This window comes from Indicator indicator, chromosome 10 (assembly GCF_027791375.1).
Source record: "Indicator indicator isolate 239-I01 chromosome 10, UM_Iind_1.1, whole genome shotgun sequence".
Classification (NCBI taxonomy): Eukaryota; Metazoa; Chordata; class Aves; order Piciformes; family Indicatoridae; genus Indicator; species Indicator indicator.
In genome coordinates, this window is record NC_072019.1 from 27,677,138 (window position 1) to 27,693,591 (window position 16,454).

The 16,454-nt window shown below is 48.3% G+C and overlaps 1 protein-coding gene across 1 annotated transcript in view; it reads left to right on the forward strand.

Moving 5' to 3' along the window:
- LEPR (leptin receptor) overlaps positions 1-1,308 on the forward strand; it is a 37,843-nt gene extending 36,535 nt beyond the window's left edge. The window contains exon 18 of the mRNA XM_054384562.1: positions 499-1,308. Coding sequence (XP_054240537.1) covers positions 499-1,308 — 810 coding nt within the window. The remainder of the gene's footprint in view (positions 1-498) is intronic.
- The last annotated feature ends 15,146 nt before the right edge of the window (positions 1,309-16,454 follow it).

A 16,454-nucleotide genomic window follows, 5' to 3' on the forward strand; every position in this document is an offset into this window, starting at 1 on the left:
GTTGTGAAGTCTCCTCCTTGGGAGTCATTCCAAAGCCAGCTGGGCATTGTGATCCTGGGCAAGCTGCTGTGGGTGCCCCTGCCTTAGCAGGGCTTTGGACTGGATGATCTCCAGAGGTCACTTCGAACCCCTAGTGTGCTGAGATTCTGCCATTCCATGTTTTTAACTGGATGTGTGTATTTATTAATGGTGAAAGGATTGGGGCCATTCGGCTGCTTCCATTTCACCTTGAGTGGTGTGCTCTCGGTTGGAGTCCTGAGCACTTCCCAGAAGGTTGGCTTTGCAGGACCTGATATACAAAGAGAGTCTGGCTCTTTGTTGTCCCTCAACCTTCACCTACACAAAGGCCTAAAGAACAGCGGAAATGTGGGTTAGGGAGTTTCAACTATAAACTGTTACTAAAGCTATGTTGGTTTTTTTTCCTGTGGTTGTTCAAACCTTACTTGAAATTAAGCTATTAAATAATAGGTGGACACTAAAATTTACCTTTTCTTCTAGCCTGAAACTTTTGAGCATCTCTTTATCAAATACCCTGAAGTGATGTCATTTGAGCCTCTTCTGGAACCAGAAATAGTGCTGGAAGACTTCAGCATTAGTCAGGCACTGAAACCAGAAGACACCCAAGGAGGTTTTTTAGTCATTGATTCAATGTTTACACCAACTCCAGACTCTGAAGGTGACTCTGCTTGCCCTAGCAGCCATTTCAGTAGCAGCACCTTTTCTGAAAGCTCCCAGGATGGCCACAGCAGTGGAGAAACGCCAAGGCAGAGTGATATCAAATATGCTACTATCATCAGCAGCTCTGGATCAAGTGGGCTTTATGAACAGAAAATTAAGCCACCAGTTTCTTTGGGTAGATGCTTTGTAGCTGAAGATTCCATAGCTACAGGCACCTTCTCCAGCAGCTCCTGGGAGGTGGGAAATGGGGCCTTCCTCCTGTTGCCTGACTATCCTGGCAGGCAGCCCAGCAAGACTATGTCCCTTTCCCTCATCTCTTCAGAGGGATTTTCAGAGCCTTCAGACCAGGATGAGACTTTCACAGATGGAGACAGTCCTGAGCGGAGCCTCTGTTACCTAGGGTTAACATCCCTGGACAAAAGAGAAGATGACACTTTTGTAACAGAAGGTTCTGGGGTGATGTGTGGGGTTCATAGAGCTGATCTGCTCAAAGATGGGGGGTTCCTTCAGCATGCAGCACCTGATTTAAATGCTCTGATCCAAAGTAGCCTTAAGTATAAAGCCAGTGTGCCCTATGTGCCACAGTTTCAGATGACTGCTGCCACGGTGCAAGAGAACACAGAGCCTTAAGATGACCTCTTAAATAATCATTTTCTTGATGGCTTTTTAGTTGTTGATATGTTCCCCTGTTGTTTCCTCTCTTGACCTCTTTCCAGTGGTGCCCAGAGATAGGACAAGGGGCAACAGGCACAAAGTGGAACCCAGGAGGATCCACCTGAACAGGAGGGAAAAACTTCTTTGGTATTGAGGGTGCTGGAGGCCTGGAGCAGGCTGCCCAGAGAGGTTGTGGAGTCTCCTTCTCTGGAGAGCTTCCAAACCCAGCTGGCCATTGTGATCCTAGGCAATCCTGCTGTGGGTGCCCCTGCTTGAGCAGGGAGGTTGGACTGGATGATCTCCAGATGTCCCTTCCAACCCATCACCATGCTGGGATTCTAGGGGTTTGTGTGACTTCTATTGGGAGCTTTCCTGTTTTGAAGCTTTTGAATGTCCACATTTTGTTGTTGAACCTGAGGCTCTAGTCCCAGTGGCCCTGCTGTAAGACTAACATCTCTTCCAACCCCCTTTCCCAAGAGCCCACAGCAGGAAAGTTTGACCCAAAGATCCTGTGCTTTTGATCTTCAGTCTATGAACTTAGAAAAGTCAGCTTGCCTCACAAGCCCTGCTGAAGAGCTTCAGAGGGAGGAAACCTAAATGGTGCACCTCAGCTGTGTGTGCTGGGAGAAGCAGGTAAAGAAACCCACACTTCTTTGCAAGCCAAATATGTATTTCTTTTTTTTTCTACACCATAGCAAATATTTTTGACACCTTTTCCAAAGACCTATTTTGAGGAGGCAAAAAAAAAGAATAAATTGTCCGTTCCAAAGCTAAACTGATGTAAAACTCAGAGATGCAATGAAAACCAAAAAGGGCAAAAGCCAGCAGTGATAAATCAGTGCTGAGAGAGGTGTGGGAAAGCTTTGATATTAGTGTTAAGAAATCCTTTGGAGCACAAGGGACCAAAGAATCTGCACTTTGGAATTTCACAAAAGCTTAACCAAAACCCCACCGCTTTTCCTCAAAGAAGCTGCTGGGCATCTTCTGGATGTTGAATGTGACATAAATGTAATGGACTTGTTTCAAAAGTATTATGTGTGGAATTAAAATGTGGTCTGTGTTAGTAACCAAAACTTCTTGTCACTTGGAAGTGTGGTTGGAGATGACAGGGACAAAGCTGGAGGCTGCTGTAGAGCTGAGTGAATCATGGACTAGTTTGGGTGGGAAGGGACCTTCATTGGTCATTCAGTTCAACCCCCTGCTATCATCTGGGACATAGAATCATAGAACTTTTTGGTTGGAAAAGACCTCTAAGATCATTGAGTCCAACCTTCAACCTAACACCACTATGGCTGTTAAACCATGGCCCAAAGTGCTATGTCCACACATTTCCTGAACACCTCCAGGGATGGTGGCTCCACCACCTCCCTGGGCAGCCTGTTCCAGACATCTGCACCTACAGCAGGTTGCTTGGAGCCCAAAACAACCTGACCTGCAATGGTTCCTGGGATGGGGCATCTATCACCTCTCTGGGCAACCTGGGACAGGGTCTCACCACCCTCACAGTAAACGATTTCTTCCTTGTATCCAGTCTGTCCTGTAGTTCTAGCAGTAAATCTATGAGTAGCACTTGGGTGAAAGCTAAACTTAGAAACAAAACTAGAAGTGAAGAAGCAAAACTAGAAGTGAGAAAGCAAAACTAGAAGTGGGTAGATTCAGATTGGATGTTAGGAAGAAGTTTTACACCATGAGGGTGGTGAGACACTGGAACAGGTTGCCCAGGGAGGCGGCAGAAGCCTCATCCCTGGAGGTTTTTGCAGTCAGGCTGGATGTGACTCTGAGCAACCTGATCTGGTGTGAGGTGTCCCTGCCCATGGCAGGGGGGTTGGAACTGGATGATCCTTGAGGTCTCTTCCAATCCTAACAATTCTATGATTCTATGAATTAATCTGAAATAAGAAATTCTGTCCTGCCAGCACATGAACTTTGTGTAGGACCTCCTACACAAAGGTTGGACACAGGTGTTGGATTCTGTCTCTCCTGATGGTTTGCCCACCAGACCAAACATCTGCAGTAGCTGAAGATGTGACAAGGCTGCTGTAGGTCAGCTGCCCCACCAAACCCACCTCAGCTAATGCCACAGGTATCCCTCACGTGGTGCAACTGAATTTGGAGTGAAGCATCTAGGCTCATAGCATGGTTTAGTTTGGAAGGGACCTTGAAGATCATCTATTTCCAGAACACCTTCCACTAGAGCAGGTTGCTCAAAGCCTCATCTAACTTGGCTTTGAACACCTCCAGGATTGCAGCCTCCACAGCCTCCCTGGGCAACCTGTTCCAGTTGGTGAGACACTGGAGAGAATTTCTTCCTAATCTCCAGTGTCAATCTCCCCTCTTCCAGCTTCAATCCATTCCCCCTCATCCTTTTACTACAAGCCCTTGTCCAAAGTCCTTCCCCAGCTCCCCATAGGGGAGGTTCTCCAGTCCTCTGATCATCTTTGTGGCCTCCTCTGGATCTGCTCCAGCCGCTCCATGTCACTCTTGTGCTGGTGGGCGCCAAAACTGGACATTCCTGCACATCAGCCTTCTCCTTGTTCACCCTCATGGCTCATCATGAGATCTGGAGTTCTTTCATTACAGTGCCCAGAGAAGTTGTTTGGTTGCCTTTGAGGATCATCAGGATCATGAATAGCTCCCTTTGATTTTTAGCTCACAGAGCCCTTATTGAATAAATCTGTGAGGCTAGGAGTGCCACTAACCATGAGAGCCATCAGCTAAGTGAGGCAGTGGAGGCTTTTCTGGGAATGTGGGAAAACCTGGGAGTTAATCTTCTGTCCTCTCTGGTGCCTTCTGGACTCTCAGGTGCCTCAGAGCTGATGGCAGGAGAGCATTTGGAGCCTGGACTTGCTGTGCTCCATGGTTATGATGTTAAAACCGAGGTGCAGAACATCTCTGGATGGAAGGTGGCAGATATCCAGATGTTACCACCTCTGGGAGCCCAGCCTTGTCCTGTTGGGTGCCTCTCTGCCATCCCAGCCATGGTTTTCTCCTAATGGCCAGAACAAGTGGTGTTCCTTAGCAAAACAAATCCCTGCTGTGAGCCTAGGAACTACTGCAAATATTGACTGATCTATACTGCTTCAGCCAAAAGAAAGCATTTTCGGGGTCATGCCTGTAGAACCAAGCACCTGAAGCCCTTGATGCAGGTGTGCCTTTTCTGAAGAAACCTCTACACCATGTCCCCAGTCCCCAGGTTTCTGCTGGTGCAGATAAACCCAGATCCTGACCCATTTTGAAGGGCAGGACTCAGCTGTGGGAGTTTATCCAATAAACACTCCTTAAACCCAGCTCTAGGTCTGGCACTTCCATCCTTAGCAAATTCAGCCCTGCTCTTCACCTTTCTACGAAGCCCAGACCTCCCGAGTACACCATCTGCTGTTGTCAGCCTCTCCCCTGCTCTCTGGTTATGCTTCCAGCTCTGCTTGCTCCTGTGGAAGCATCTGCTTTGTGGAGGTGAACTGAAGAGCTGGGCTCAGTTTCCATGTCCTTTCCTCACCATTTTTTTTTTCTCTCAGGCTCAGGTAAGTTTGTTGAGCAAAGCTGAGCACTTCCCATACCACCTTGGAGAAGAGTGTCTTAGGCCATGTTTGCAGTGCTCTCCTGATGCATATACTCTGTGAGGAGCAAGATCTCATATCCTGGTTCCTGAGTGAGCCAGAGCTGAGCAGGTTTGGTACCTGGGCAAAGGTTTTTCAGCAGGTGATTTTGGAGGGCTGTTTGCTCTGTGAAGGTCCCAGCAGACAGCCCTCCTTGCCTTTTCTCTGTGGCTTCATGCCTGGTGCTTTGTGTCAGGAGAAGTGCTGGGCTGGTGGATGCCTGGCTGGCTGTGTGTGCTGAGGAGCTGGTCTTCTGCCAGGGTTGAATGTTGGTTGTTGGAGGCTCAATTTCCACTCCATGTACTGGAGATGTGCTCCATGTGCAGCAACAGAATTTTACTTGTGCCTGCAGTGAGCTTGAGTCTTGATTTTAAGCCTGCTTTACTGGAAGGTGTCCCTGTCCATGGCAGGGTGTTGGAACTAGATGATCTTTAAGGTTTCTTCCAACCCAAACCATTCTGTGATTGATTCTGAGAGAAAAACCCTTATTCTGAGGTATAGAGGACCTCTAAATGCTGTACAGAAATCATACCTCAAGCACAGTCCCATTTCAAACATTTTGTCCAGAAAAAGTTTAAATTTGCTGTTACACATTTAGAGTTGAAGTTACCAGAGCTGAAAAGCTGCAGAGAAAACTGATCTCCTGTGTTAATCCCCCAAGGAAGCCTTCTTCTGACAGTTGGACTGTCATAGCCAGAAGAGCAGCTCCTGCTCACTTCAACTGTCTGCTCTGGCAGCAGGAGCCAGGGGACACAGCTCTCTTCACCCCACAAAGGGCTGCAAGGAGAGGCTTGTTCCATGAGCTGTGTACTCAGAGCTGTCTGAAAGAGAACAGAGCTCACAAGTCCACACTTGTTCTTCTCCTGGGTTTTGACTCTTTCTTGGCAGGGAACCTGGGATGAAACAGGGAGAAAGTAGGGAATGGGGTCAGGCTCTGGTCAGTGTCAGGGGAACAGTTTTTTGGGGGCAAAGAGGATTTCAGCTGATAACCTTCATCATCATAGAGTTGTTTTGTCTGGAAAAGACCTCTAGGAGAGTTGGTCTTGAACACCTCCAGGGAAGGGGCATCCACGACCTCTCTGGGCAACCTGTTCCAGTGTCTCACCACCCTCACTGTCAAGTATTTCTTCCTAATCTCAGTCTGTATCTTCCCTCCTCGAGCTTCAATCCATTCCCATCATTACAGGCCCTTGTAAAAAGTGGGTCCCAGGTTTCTTGTAGCTTCCTTCAGGTACTGGGAGGCTGCTCCGAGTTCTCCCTGGTGCCTTGCCACTGATGTGGGTTTTCAACTTGGAATGTCTATAGTTTCCCTTTGCAGTTTGCTGGACTGGACCTCAGAAAGACAAGAGCTGCTGGACATGAGCTGGCTGCTGAAACGAGCCCTGGTTCTGTCCTGCAGGCTCCCACATGGTGCAGCTGGGATCAGGGGAGGTGTCCACACTCTTGATGAACCTCAGGGTCTTTTCCAAGCTAAATGACTCAACGGTTCTCTGAGCTGGCACAGTGTGTGCAACCTCCTTGCTGTCTGCTCTGTGTTTTGGCATTTCCCCTCCCCACTTTCAGTGAAATCTTCTCTGCAAGGTGTCTCTGCTATTCTGAGCAATCTGGCAAAGGCATAGCTGTGAGCAGCTGGTAAGCAGCTCCCTTGCCCTGCAGGTTCAGGCTGATTCAGGACAGGAATGGCCACACAAGGCTCTAAAGCACCCCACAAGGCCACTGAGTGCCCTGGGCCCTGCTGTGCCGACAGATTTTTTTCAGATGTGCAACAGTCAGCTGTCACTGTGTGATCAAGTGGCCTTCTCCAGCTTCATTGCCTTTCTCTGGACCTGCTCCAGCAGCTCAATGTCCTTCTTGGAGTAAGGGGCACAAAACTGAACCCCAGATTCAAGGGGTGGCCTCACCAGTGCTGAGTCCAGGGTGACAATTCCTGCCCCAGTCCTCCTGGCCATACTATTGCCGATACAAATCAGGATGCTGGTGGCCTTCTTGGCCACCTGGGGACACTGCTGGCTCATGTCCCAAAGCTGTGTCTCCTTTAGTAAGGGTACACCTCCGCTAACGTAACAAATGTTGCAATTAATTAATTAGTAGGCTCAGCTAATTACCATCAGCTCTCTAAAAGCACACCAGAGCAGCAGCCACCTCTAGACCCTAATGCTGTGATTTTTATTTTGAGAGTGTGCTAAAGGATCTGAAGTTGGCAAGAAAAAAATTCAATGTTTCTCACACTGCACTTTACATACCAAAAAAATAGAGCCAATTTTGAAAGGAACAACAAAAACTTCAGTGTTTTAGCGTGACAACAACTGAGCCAACAAAAAGGAGCTAGAAGAAAACAAGACCAAATAAGCAGCAGCTGTTGAGAGTAAGGAGCATCAGCTGGATTCTGGAATTCTGTGAAAAGAAAGAACCCCAGCAACCATCCCTCATATTAGATACACTTCTAGGAAGAAATCTCCCTGTAGCCACCTTCCCTTCTCTCCAGCCAGAAGCAGTAGCCAGGGCGTGTGGGACACTGTGCAGTGCAGAAAAGGCTCTTGGCCTCCTCTGTGGGCACTCTCCCAGACCCAGAGCAGAGAAGTGAGAGAGTTCCATGTTCCACTTAGGAGCAGCAGCAGCCCAGCTCTTCAGCTGGTGTTTTCCTGACCACACCAGGAAAGCAGAGGGATGACAAGCTGTTCAACCAAAGCAACAGCAGCTCTCTGCAGCGTGCTTCTGACATTAGGCAGGCAGGAGGCTAAATAATTATTTCACTGCCAGGCTCTTCTGGCCACAAAATGCTAATCATCATTTGAAGACTGAAACGAGTCTCTGAGTGATGTTTTTTCCTGCACAAGTTAGAATCATGCAATTGTTTTGATTGGAAGAGAACTTTAAGATCCAACCATTATTCCATCAATGCCAGTTCATCACTGAAACATGTCCCTCAGCACATCTCCATGGCTTTGAAACCCCTCCAGGAATGGGGACTCCATCGCTGTCCTGGGCAGCCTGGGCCAGGCCCTGACAGAAGAAATTGTTTCTTATGTCCAACCTAAATCTCCCCTGTTGCAACTTGAGGCTATTTCCTCTCATCCTATCACTTGTTCCTCAGGAGAAGAGACCAACCCCCACCTGGCTCCAACTTTCCTTCAGGGAGTTGTAGAAATTCAGGTCTCTTGTCAGCCTCCTTTTCTCCAGGTTGGACAATCCCAGTTTCCTCAGTAGCTCCCCAACAGATCTGTTCTCCAGACCCTTCACCAGCTTTGTTGACCTTTCTGGACATGTTTGAACACATCAATGTCCTTCTTGGGTGAGACTCCATGTTGGAGCCTGTCCCGTGTCCCCTGGCCACCTCTTTATCAGTCTCCTGGCTCTGCCAGCTTTGATTTGGAGGGAGTGACAGCAAGTCTGTTCCCTGGCTTTCCCATCACATCCATCCTTCCACACACAGTGACACTGCTGACAAGCTGCTGGTTTCAATATTGAAGTGAGTTCCTCTGCTCAGAAGCAGAATCCCAGCATGATGTGGTTTGGAAGGGACTTCTGGAGATCATCCAGTCCAACCCCCCTGCTAAAGCAGGGACACCCACAATAGCTTGCCCAGGATCACAATGGTCAGGTGGGTTTGGATTCTCTCCAGAGGAGACTCCACAACCTCTCTGGGCAGCCTGCTCCAGCACCCTCACAACAAAGAACTTTCTCCTCCTGTTCAGATGGAACCTCCTGGGTTCCAGTTTGTGCCTACTGCCCCTTGGCCTGTCCCCAGGCATCATTGAGAAGAACCTGACCCCCTCCATCCTCCGCAGATCCCTTAGCTCTTGCTGAGCATTGCTCAGCTCCCCTCTGGGGCTGCTCTTCTGCAGGCTCACCAGCCCCAGGGCTCTCAGCCTTTCCTCCTCACAGAGATGTTCCAGGCCCCTCACCATCTCCATAGCCTCCACTGGACTCACAGTTCTGTGTTTGTTATATGTCCTTAATGCTGCCCTCAGGTTTTAAGACAAAGCTGGGTGTTTTGACAGTAATTTTCAGGGACAGGAAATCAGTTTCATTTCTATTCTGAAGGAACCCACCTAGGACTCTCACAGAGGGGCTCTGCATTGCTGGTGGGAAGCAGGGCTCCACCAGACACACTAATTGCAGCTGAAATGCAGAGGTGCTCTGCCCTGCCCTTTCTCAGTCCCAGGCTCCTCCCAGCCCACACACTGCTCTCCATCAACATGCAAAGCCCCCTAGGATCTCCTTTCCTCCATCTCTCTTCATCGTGTGTTTTTGCATTCATCCCCTAGCAGCAGGACACTGCATGCCTTCAGAAGCCATCCATAGCGATTTGCAGCTCTCCCAGAGTGAGTTTCTCCCTGCCTTCGCTGACTGACAGCTCTGGCATAAGCACCTCCTGATGGGTCGTAATTAATGAGAGCCTCGCAGAGCCAATTCCCTCCTCTTTTGTTTAGCATAATGAGGGAGCAGGATGACACCTGCCAGAACCAAGCCTTTGAAATCCACCAGGCTGCTGCCTCTTTCCAGCTTTGCTCTTCTCGAAAGGCAGTGGTTTTGTGGGTTCTTTTGGTGCTCCTGGGGCTGCAAGCCAGCAGTGTTCCATGTGGTGCTTCATAGAGAGAGCCACAATGTGGCCGGGGAGGCTTTGTGAACAGCAGCACCTGGCCATGGGGTCAAGGGCTGAAATCTCAGTGAATTATTGTAGTCATGGAATGCTTTAATTGGAAAAGACCTTTTAAGATCAACCATTCTTTAACTCTATCAGGCTGGTGCTAAACCATGGCCCTCAGCACCACATATCAGGATCCTTTAAACATCTCCAGCAATGGGGATTCAACCACCTCCCTGGGGAGCCTGTTCCAGTCTTTGAGAACCCTTTCAAGGAAGAATTTTCTTCCACTGTCCAACCTAAACCTCCCTTGGTGCAACTTGAGGCTGTTTCCTCATGTCCTATTGCTTGTTCCTTAGGAGAAGAAAACCAACCCCCAGCTGGCTCCAACCTCCTTTCAGGGAGCTGTAGAGAGCCAGAAGGTCTCCCCTCAGCCTCCTTGTGTCCAGGCTGAACAACCCCAGTTCCCTCAGCTGCTCCTCACACTGACCAGCTTCACCTGGGGCCTTGACCCACACCTCTGCCCAGGGGCTCAATTTCAGCTCAGCCTGGGCCCTCAGCCCCACCTGGGCTATACTGGAGGAGCTCTTGTCTATGGCTCCTTCACATGGACCATGGACCCTGTTGATCCCAGCCTTCATCTCAACCCTGTCTCATCACTATGGGCCAGCCTAGCAATCACTGGGATGCATGTTCCTCACTGGACCTGATCCAGCCAGAGTACCACTGCTCCCAGAACCTTGAGATGGAGTCTTGGAAAGGTGCCTGGAGGAATGGTGATGTAGTGAGGTCTGTCTTGGAACAAAATGGGCATAAATCTCATAAAATGCAATAGCAGGAGGTTGTTTTTTTAAGATTACTTAAAATGCCTTCTCCTAAGCAGCTGTAAGGAAATGGGATGCAGAGCAGATTATTTGGATGGGCTTGGGTTTGCAATTTGCAGATATCCTGCCAGAAAAAAACTGCTGCATGAACAGTAGGATGTAATAATGCTGGTGAGAAGGGACCTCTGGTGATTGTCTGCCCCAACCTCCTGCTCAAAGCAGGGTCAGCTAGGGCAGGCTGCCCAGGACTGTGTCCAACTGGTGTTTGAGAGCTGAACAACTTTCACAGATGGAATCACAGAACCATAGAATTGTTTTGTTTCGAATAGAACTCTAAGATCATCAAGTCCAACCACCAACCTAACACCACCACAGCCATTAAACCATGGCCCAAAGTGCCATATCCACAAAGATTAGGATGTAATCTGCACAAGCGTTCTCTTCCATGGAGAACTGGTTGTGAAAGAACCTTCCACTGGCATTTCCAAAAGTGACATAGGAAGAGGAGGACCACCAAGAGGACAGCTTGGACCAGCACAGAAATGGGTGGTTGTATTTGTCTGTCAAGGATGAAATGACCTCAAGCCTGTGTTTCATAGGGGTGTCAAGCCTTTAGTAGTTGTTTCAGGGTAACCCTGGTTTCCATGTACAAAGTTGATGTTTAATTAAATTAAGTGGCTGGATTAGTGGCACTTCACAAAATCCAATGTTTCCCCAGAGATGAAGAATGCTGTCAGCTTTAATACAGCACTTCATGTCTTCTATCACAGAATCACTTGGGCTGGAAAAGACCTTTAAGGTCATGGAGTCCAACCATTAACCCAGCACTGCCAGGTCACCACTAAACCATGGCCCTCAGCACCACATCAACACAGCTTTGAAACCCCTACAGGGATGGGGACTCCACCACTGCCCTGGGCAGCCTGGGCCAGGCCTTGACAGTGCTTGAGGGAAAGATATTGTTCCTCATGTCCAACTTAAACCTCCCCTGGTTCAACCTGGCTGTTGAGGCTGTTTCTTGCACTACTATGCTAACATTTCCCAAATAGCTCTAATTTTGCATCATCAAGAACATATTAATTGATCAGATGGGACTTTAGCTGGATCCTTCAGAATATACCAGGACCTTCCAGCTTTCACTGTTATGCAAGCCAGGAGCTGAGAAATCTTGTTAGTGGCTATTTTCTCACAGAATTCATCAATATGTAGCCAGAGAGCAGCCCTCCCTCCTCCAGTTTTATCAACTGGGCTGGATGCATCAACACTCAGGTTTCAGGCTAGCAGCCAGCAGGTCTTCACTGGGAGGATTAGAATTATTCACCAGCAGGTTTCTCTGCAAGTGTCAGCTGTGACCCTGACCACCACTCTCTGACCCTCTTGGGGATTTAGATATTCATAAAAGGCTGGGTGGAATGAATCAGCTCTGACAGCCCTGTCAGTTAATCCTGGCTGCCTGAGGGGGAGGAAGAGGAGTGTGGTGCATCCACACAAACAAGGCTTGGGAGAAGCTACAGCACACTGACACAGTGATGTAAGCTGCTTCCTTTCTCAGCATTTTCCCTAAAGAAACAGTCTTGTCCTGTTCTCCCTGCTAAAACCCATCCCTGATCCCTTGGGATTGGCTCTAGAGATGAAAGCTGTTCAACCTTGGACTGAATCAATGGGAAAGGCTGAGAGCCCTGGGGCTGTTGAGCCTTGAGAAGAGCAGCCTGAGAGGGGATCTGAGCAATGCTCAGCAAGAACTAAAGGTCAAAAGGATGAGGCCAGATTTTTTTCAGTAGTGCCCAGTGACAAGACAAGGGGCAATGGGCACAAACTAGAATCCAGGAGGTTCCATCTGAACAGGAAGAGAAAATTCTTTGGTGTTGAGGGTGCTGGAGGCCTGGAGCAGGCTGCCCAGAGAGGTTGTGGAGTCTCCTTCTGTGGAGAGCTTCTGAACCCCCCTGGCCATTGTGATCGTGAGCAAGCTGCTGTGGGTGCCTCTGCTTTAGCAAGGGGGTTGGATCTCCAGAGGTCCCTTCCAACCCCTGCTGTGCTGGGATTCTGTGAACAGCCAGCTTTTCCAAAACATAGCACAAACTAATCCGCCTTCCCACTGATAGTTTTCTACTCTGTCACATGTATCTCACAGGGTTTCCCGGCTCATGTCAATGAAGATGTCCCAGGGCTGGCAGCAGGCTCTAGGAATGTTTTTCTTCTAACAGTTTGTCCATGACACAGACACACAGGAAGCTGTCGCTTATAGTTCATAAAATCACACACTGGTTTTGGTTGGAAGGGATCTTAAAGATCATCCAGTTCCAACCCCCCTGCCATGGGCAGGGACACTTCCTGCTAGAGCAGCTCACAGGGCAGGCACTTCATCTTTGCTTAGCTTCTGTGTGGTACTATTAGAAATTACAAAGACAGGCTGAGAGAGCTGGGGTTATTTAGCCTGGAAAAGAGAAGGCTCTAGGGAGACCTTAGAGCAGCCTTCCAGTATTTGAAGGGGTCTACAGGAGAGCTGGAGAGAGACTTTGTACAAGGGCATGGAGTGACAGGACAAGGGATAATGGCTTCAGACTGGGAGAAGCTGGATTTAGATCCTGTATTAGAAGAAATTCTTCCTTATGAGGGTGGTGAGGCATTGGAAGAGGTTGCCCAGAGAAGTTGTGGGGGCTCCAAGCCTGGAATTGTGCCAAGCTGGGCTGGGTGGGGCCTTGAGCAAGCTCATCTAGTAGGAGGTGTCCCTGCCCATGGCAGGAAGTTGGAAGTAGCTGATCCTTAATGTCCCTTCCAACACAAACCAGTCTGTGATTCTAGGATTGTGGAAAACACTACAAAATAGGAACTGTCTTTTCAGTGGAAGTTCTGTGGCTGTGCTGCCTGTTGGGGAAGAGGTTGAGGAACCAGGAAACCTTTCTGCCAGTGATGTCCTTCATGGTGCCACCCCAACTTAGCTACCCAGCAAAAAAGAGACTGGGTAGGGAAGCGATTTTGCCTGGCAGACAGGAAGATTTCCCTTTCCTTTTGGCTGTGGAGTAAGGGCTGGGTTCCCCTTCTCCTTATTTTTAGCACGGCTGACACCAGCTGTCCTCTTCCAGAACACCTTTGATGCTGCTCCCTTTCTATCTTCACAGGAAACCTATCTTCTTGCAACCGTTTTGACAGTACCTCACCGAAGCCATTTATTCTGTTCTGCACAAGCTGTCCTACCACTTTGATCACCAAAGTATCTCAGTGCATTAAGCAAAATGGTTAACACCTGCCAGCCTTTTTTGTGTTTCTTTTCCTTTCACTTTCCTCAGAAGGGAAAAAAACCATGGATGCAATAATGTCCTGTTTTGGTAGGGGGCTTTTCCCATCCTCTCTCATATATCTAATTGCTCTGGTTTTCTGTAGTAGAGAGAGCACTGCCCTGGAAATGTGACCTTGACTTGGAGCAAGAATTGGGGAGGTGTTTATCAATGGTATTTACTTCTTGGTTCATTTCAGATCCTCAGATTTGATTCTGGGACAGTGGGACTTTCTGCCCACAATGTTGTACCATCCTTCCACCCATCAGCAGTGATGAAGGTGTTCTAGAATCATAGAATTGGTTTGAAGAGACCTTTAAGATCATCAAGTCCAGTACTAAACCATGTCCCTCAGCACCACATCTACATGGCTGTGAAACCCTTCAGGGATGGGAACTCCACCAGTGCCCTGGGCAGTCTGGGTCAGGGCTTCATAACCATTTCAGTGATGAAATTGTTCCTAATGTCCAACCTAAACCTCCCCTGGCACAACTAGAGGCCATTTCCTCTTGTTCTATCATTTGTTCCTTGGGAGAAGAGCCTGACCCACCTCATCCTAACAAGCAGCCTTTTGGCCACAGTGAACTTGCAGCACGGAGGATTAGGAAGATGAGAACCCTGCACTCTATTTTGGTTTTGGGGGAACCTGAGTAGAGTCCAGTATGGTTCCTTGTGATGTTCTGCCTCCTTCCTAGCTGCACCACATTGCTGTACTTCAGCTGAGAGTTGACTAAGTTGTGAATAATTGCAGCCAAGTCATACACCTGAATGGGACAGAATGATTAGAAGTCACCTGGGGATGATGAAAAGCATTCCTCAGTTTGGTGGGAGCTCCATGTCAACAATGCATCCAGAAGTACTCTCAAGTTGTTGCTTCAACTGTCCACTTGTGCCTATCTCTACATTGTTCACACTTGAGTGTTTACCATCAGATGTCCCTTCACTGACTGGTCCGGTACCATAGAAATGAAAGGTCCAGCAGAGGAGGACATGATCCCATTAGGGTGATGTCCCCCTTCAGAAGCATTCAAAGCCTTGTGGTGTATTAATCCTGCAAATTCCAGTATGGAAGGTGGTGGGATCCCAGGGTTAAAAGTTGAAGCATGAAGTGCCTCTGGCGAATGAGAACAGGTGCCTCCCTCCCACCTACTGAGAGGAGGAGACCAAGTCGTCACTGCCAGAACTGCCTTCATAGAACCACAGAATTGTTTGGGTTGGAAAAGACCTCTGAGATCATTGAGTCCAACTGTCAAGACCTCTGACCTAGGCTTTGTCTCTGTGCCTTGGCCTAAATTTGGGCTGAGCTGTGAATATGAACTTCAGACAAATGTGCTTGGAGGTGGCCTTTGGACAGCTTCTCTGGGAATTCTCACAGGATTGGGGAGGCTTGACCATGAACAAGGATGAGAGGAAACAGCCTCAAGTTACGCCAGGGAAGGTTTAGGTTGGACATGAGGAACAACTTCTTCTCCCAAAGGGTTGTCAAGGCATGGGTCAGACTGCCCAGGGCAGTGATGGAGTCCCCATCTGTGGAGGGATTTCAAAGCTGTGTAGATGTGGTGGTGAGTGATGTGGTTTAGTAGTGACCTGGCAGTGCTGGGTTAATGGTTGGACTTGATGAGCTTTCCCAGGCTAAACAATTCTATAAGTCTATAACCTGATGTGCCAGAAGAAGGAATCTTCAGGACTTTCCTGAATACTTCATGTCTGAGAATGAAGTTGGTATCTGGGGAGTGACCAAGGCATTGACCACAGAGTGCTGGTCACTTTCAGTCTCTTAGAACCTTTCCCCAAGGCTGGCAGAGTGTCATTTGTGTTTATTAAGTCTATTAAGATGTTTAGAGCCTCTGGTTAATGAAGAATTTGCGCTGCTGCCCGGTGTTTGGTAAATAAATATCAGCAGAGAAGAAGTAAGCTTTGGAGCTTTCAGCATTAAGTTCTGGTGCTCAGGGTCCTAATGCCTTGAATGACTTCTTGAGGTTGTCTTGGCAGATTCAGGGGGGAAGATAAGATTAACACAGCCTGTGATATGATCACAGCATGAGCTCCAAGGAGCTTCGTCATTTCATGCTCCTCATATCAGCCTTTGCTACCAGTGTTTGAGCTTCCAACAGGACATCAGGAAGCTGGAGAGCTGTGAAGAGAGTAGGATCATATGAGGCTGCTGCTGCTGCAGCTAACATGCAGCAGTAACAACCAGGTCCTCCTTCTATCAGGGAGAAGTGCTGCTGTCTGGTATTAGGTTTGGAACTTTGTCAGTGTTGGTGAATCGTGGACTGAATCAGGATTACTGATATTCCTTGTTGCCAGGGAGTTAAAAGATAGGATGTGCTGCCTGTGGGGACTAAGAGGAAAATTTTAACTCTCCTGGCCTTGCAGTTGAGAAGATAAGGGTTTTTTTTAGCCATGAGAGAATTTGTGTCCTGCCATAACTTACAGAATCACAGACTGGTTTACGTTGGAAGGAACCTTAAAGATCATCTAATTCCTGCCCCCTGCCATGGGCAGGAGCATCTACTAGCCCAGCTTGCAGTCTGGCTTGGAACACTTCCAGGCTTAGAGCCTCCACATCTTCTCTGGGTAACCTGTTCCAGTGCCTCACCACCCTCATGGGGAAGAATATCTTTCTAATGTCTCATGTTTGAAGCCATCATCCCTTGTCCTGTCACTCCATGCCTTTGTCAAAAGTCCCTCTCCAGCTCTCCTGTAGCCCCCTTCAAATACTGGAAGGCTGCTAGGAGGTCTCTCAATAGCCTCCAGAGGGGAAGGCAAAGTGGAAGTTAGGTTGATAATTAAGTTTCATATTCTGTGTATGCAAAAAAAACCTTCTGTATATTAC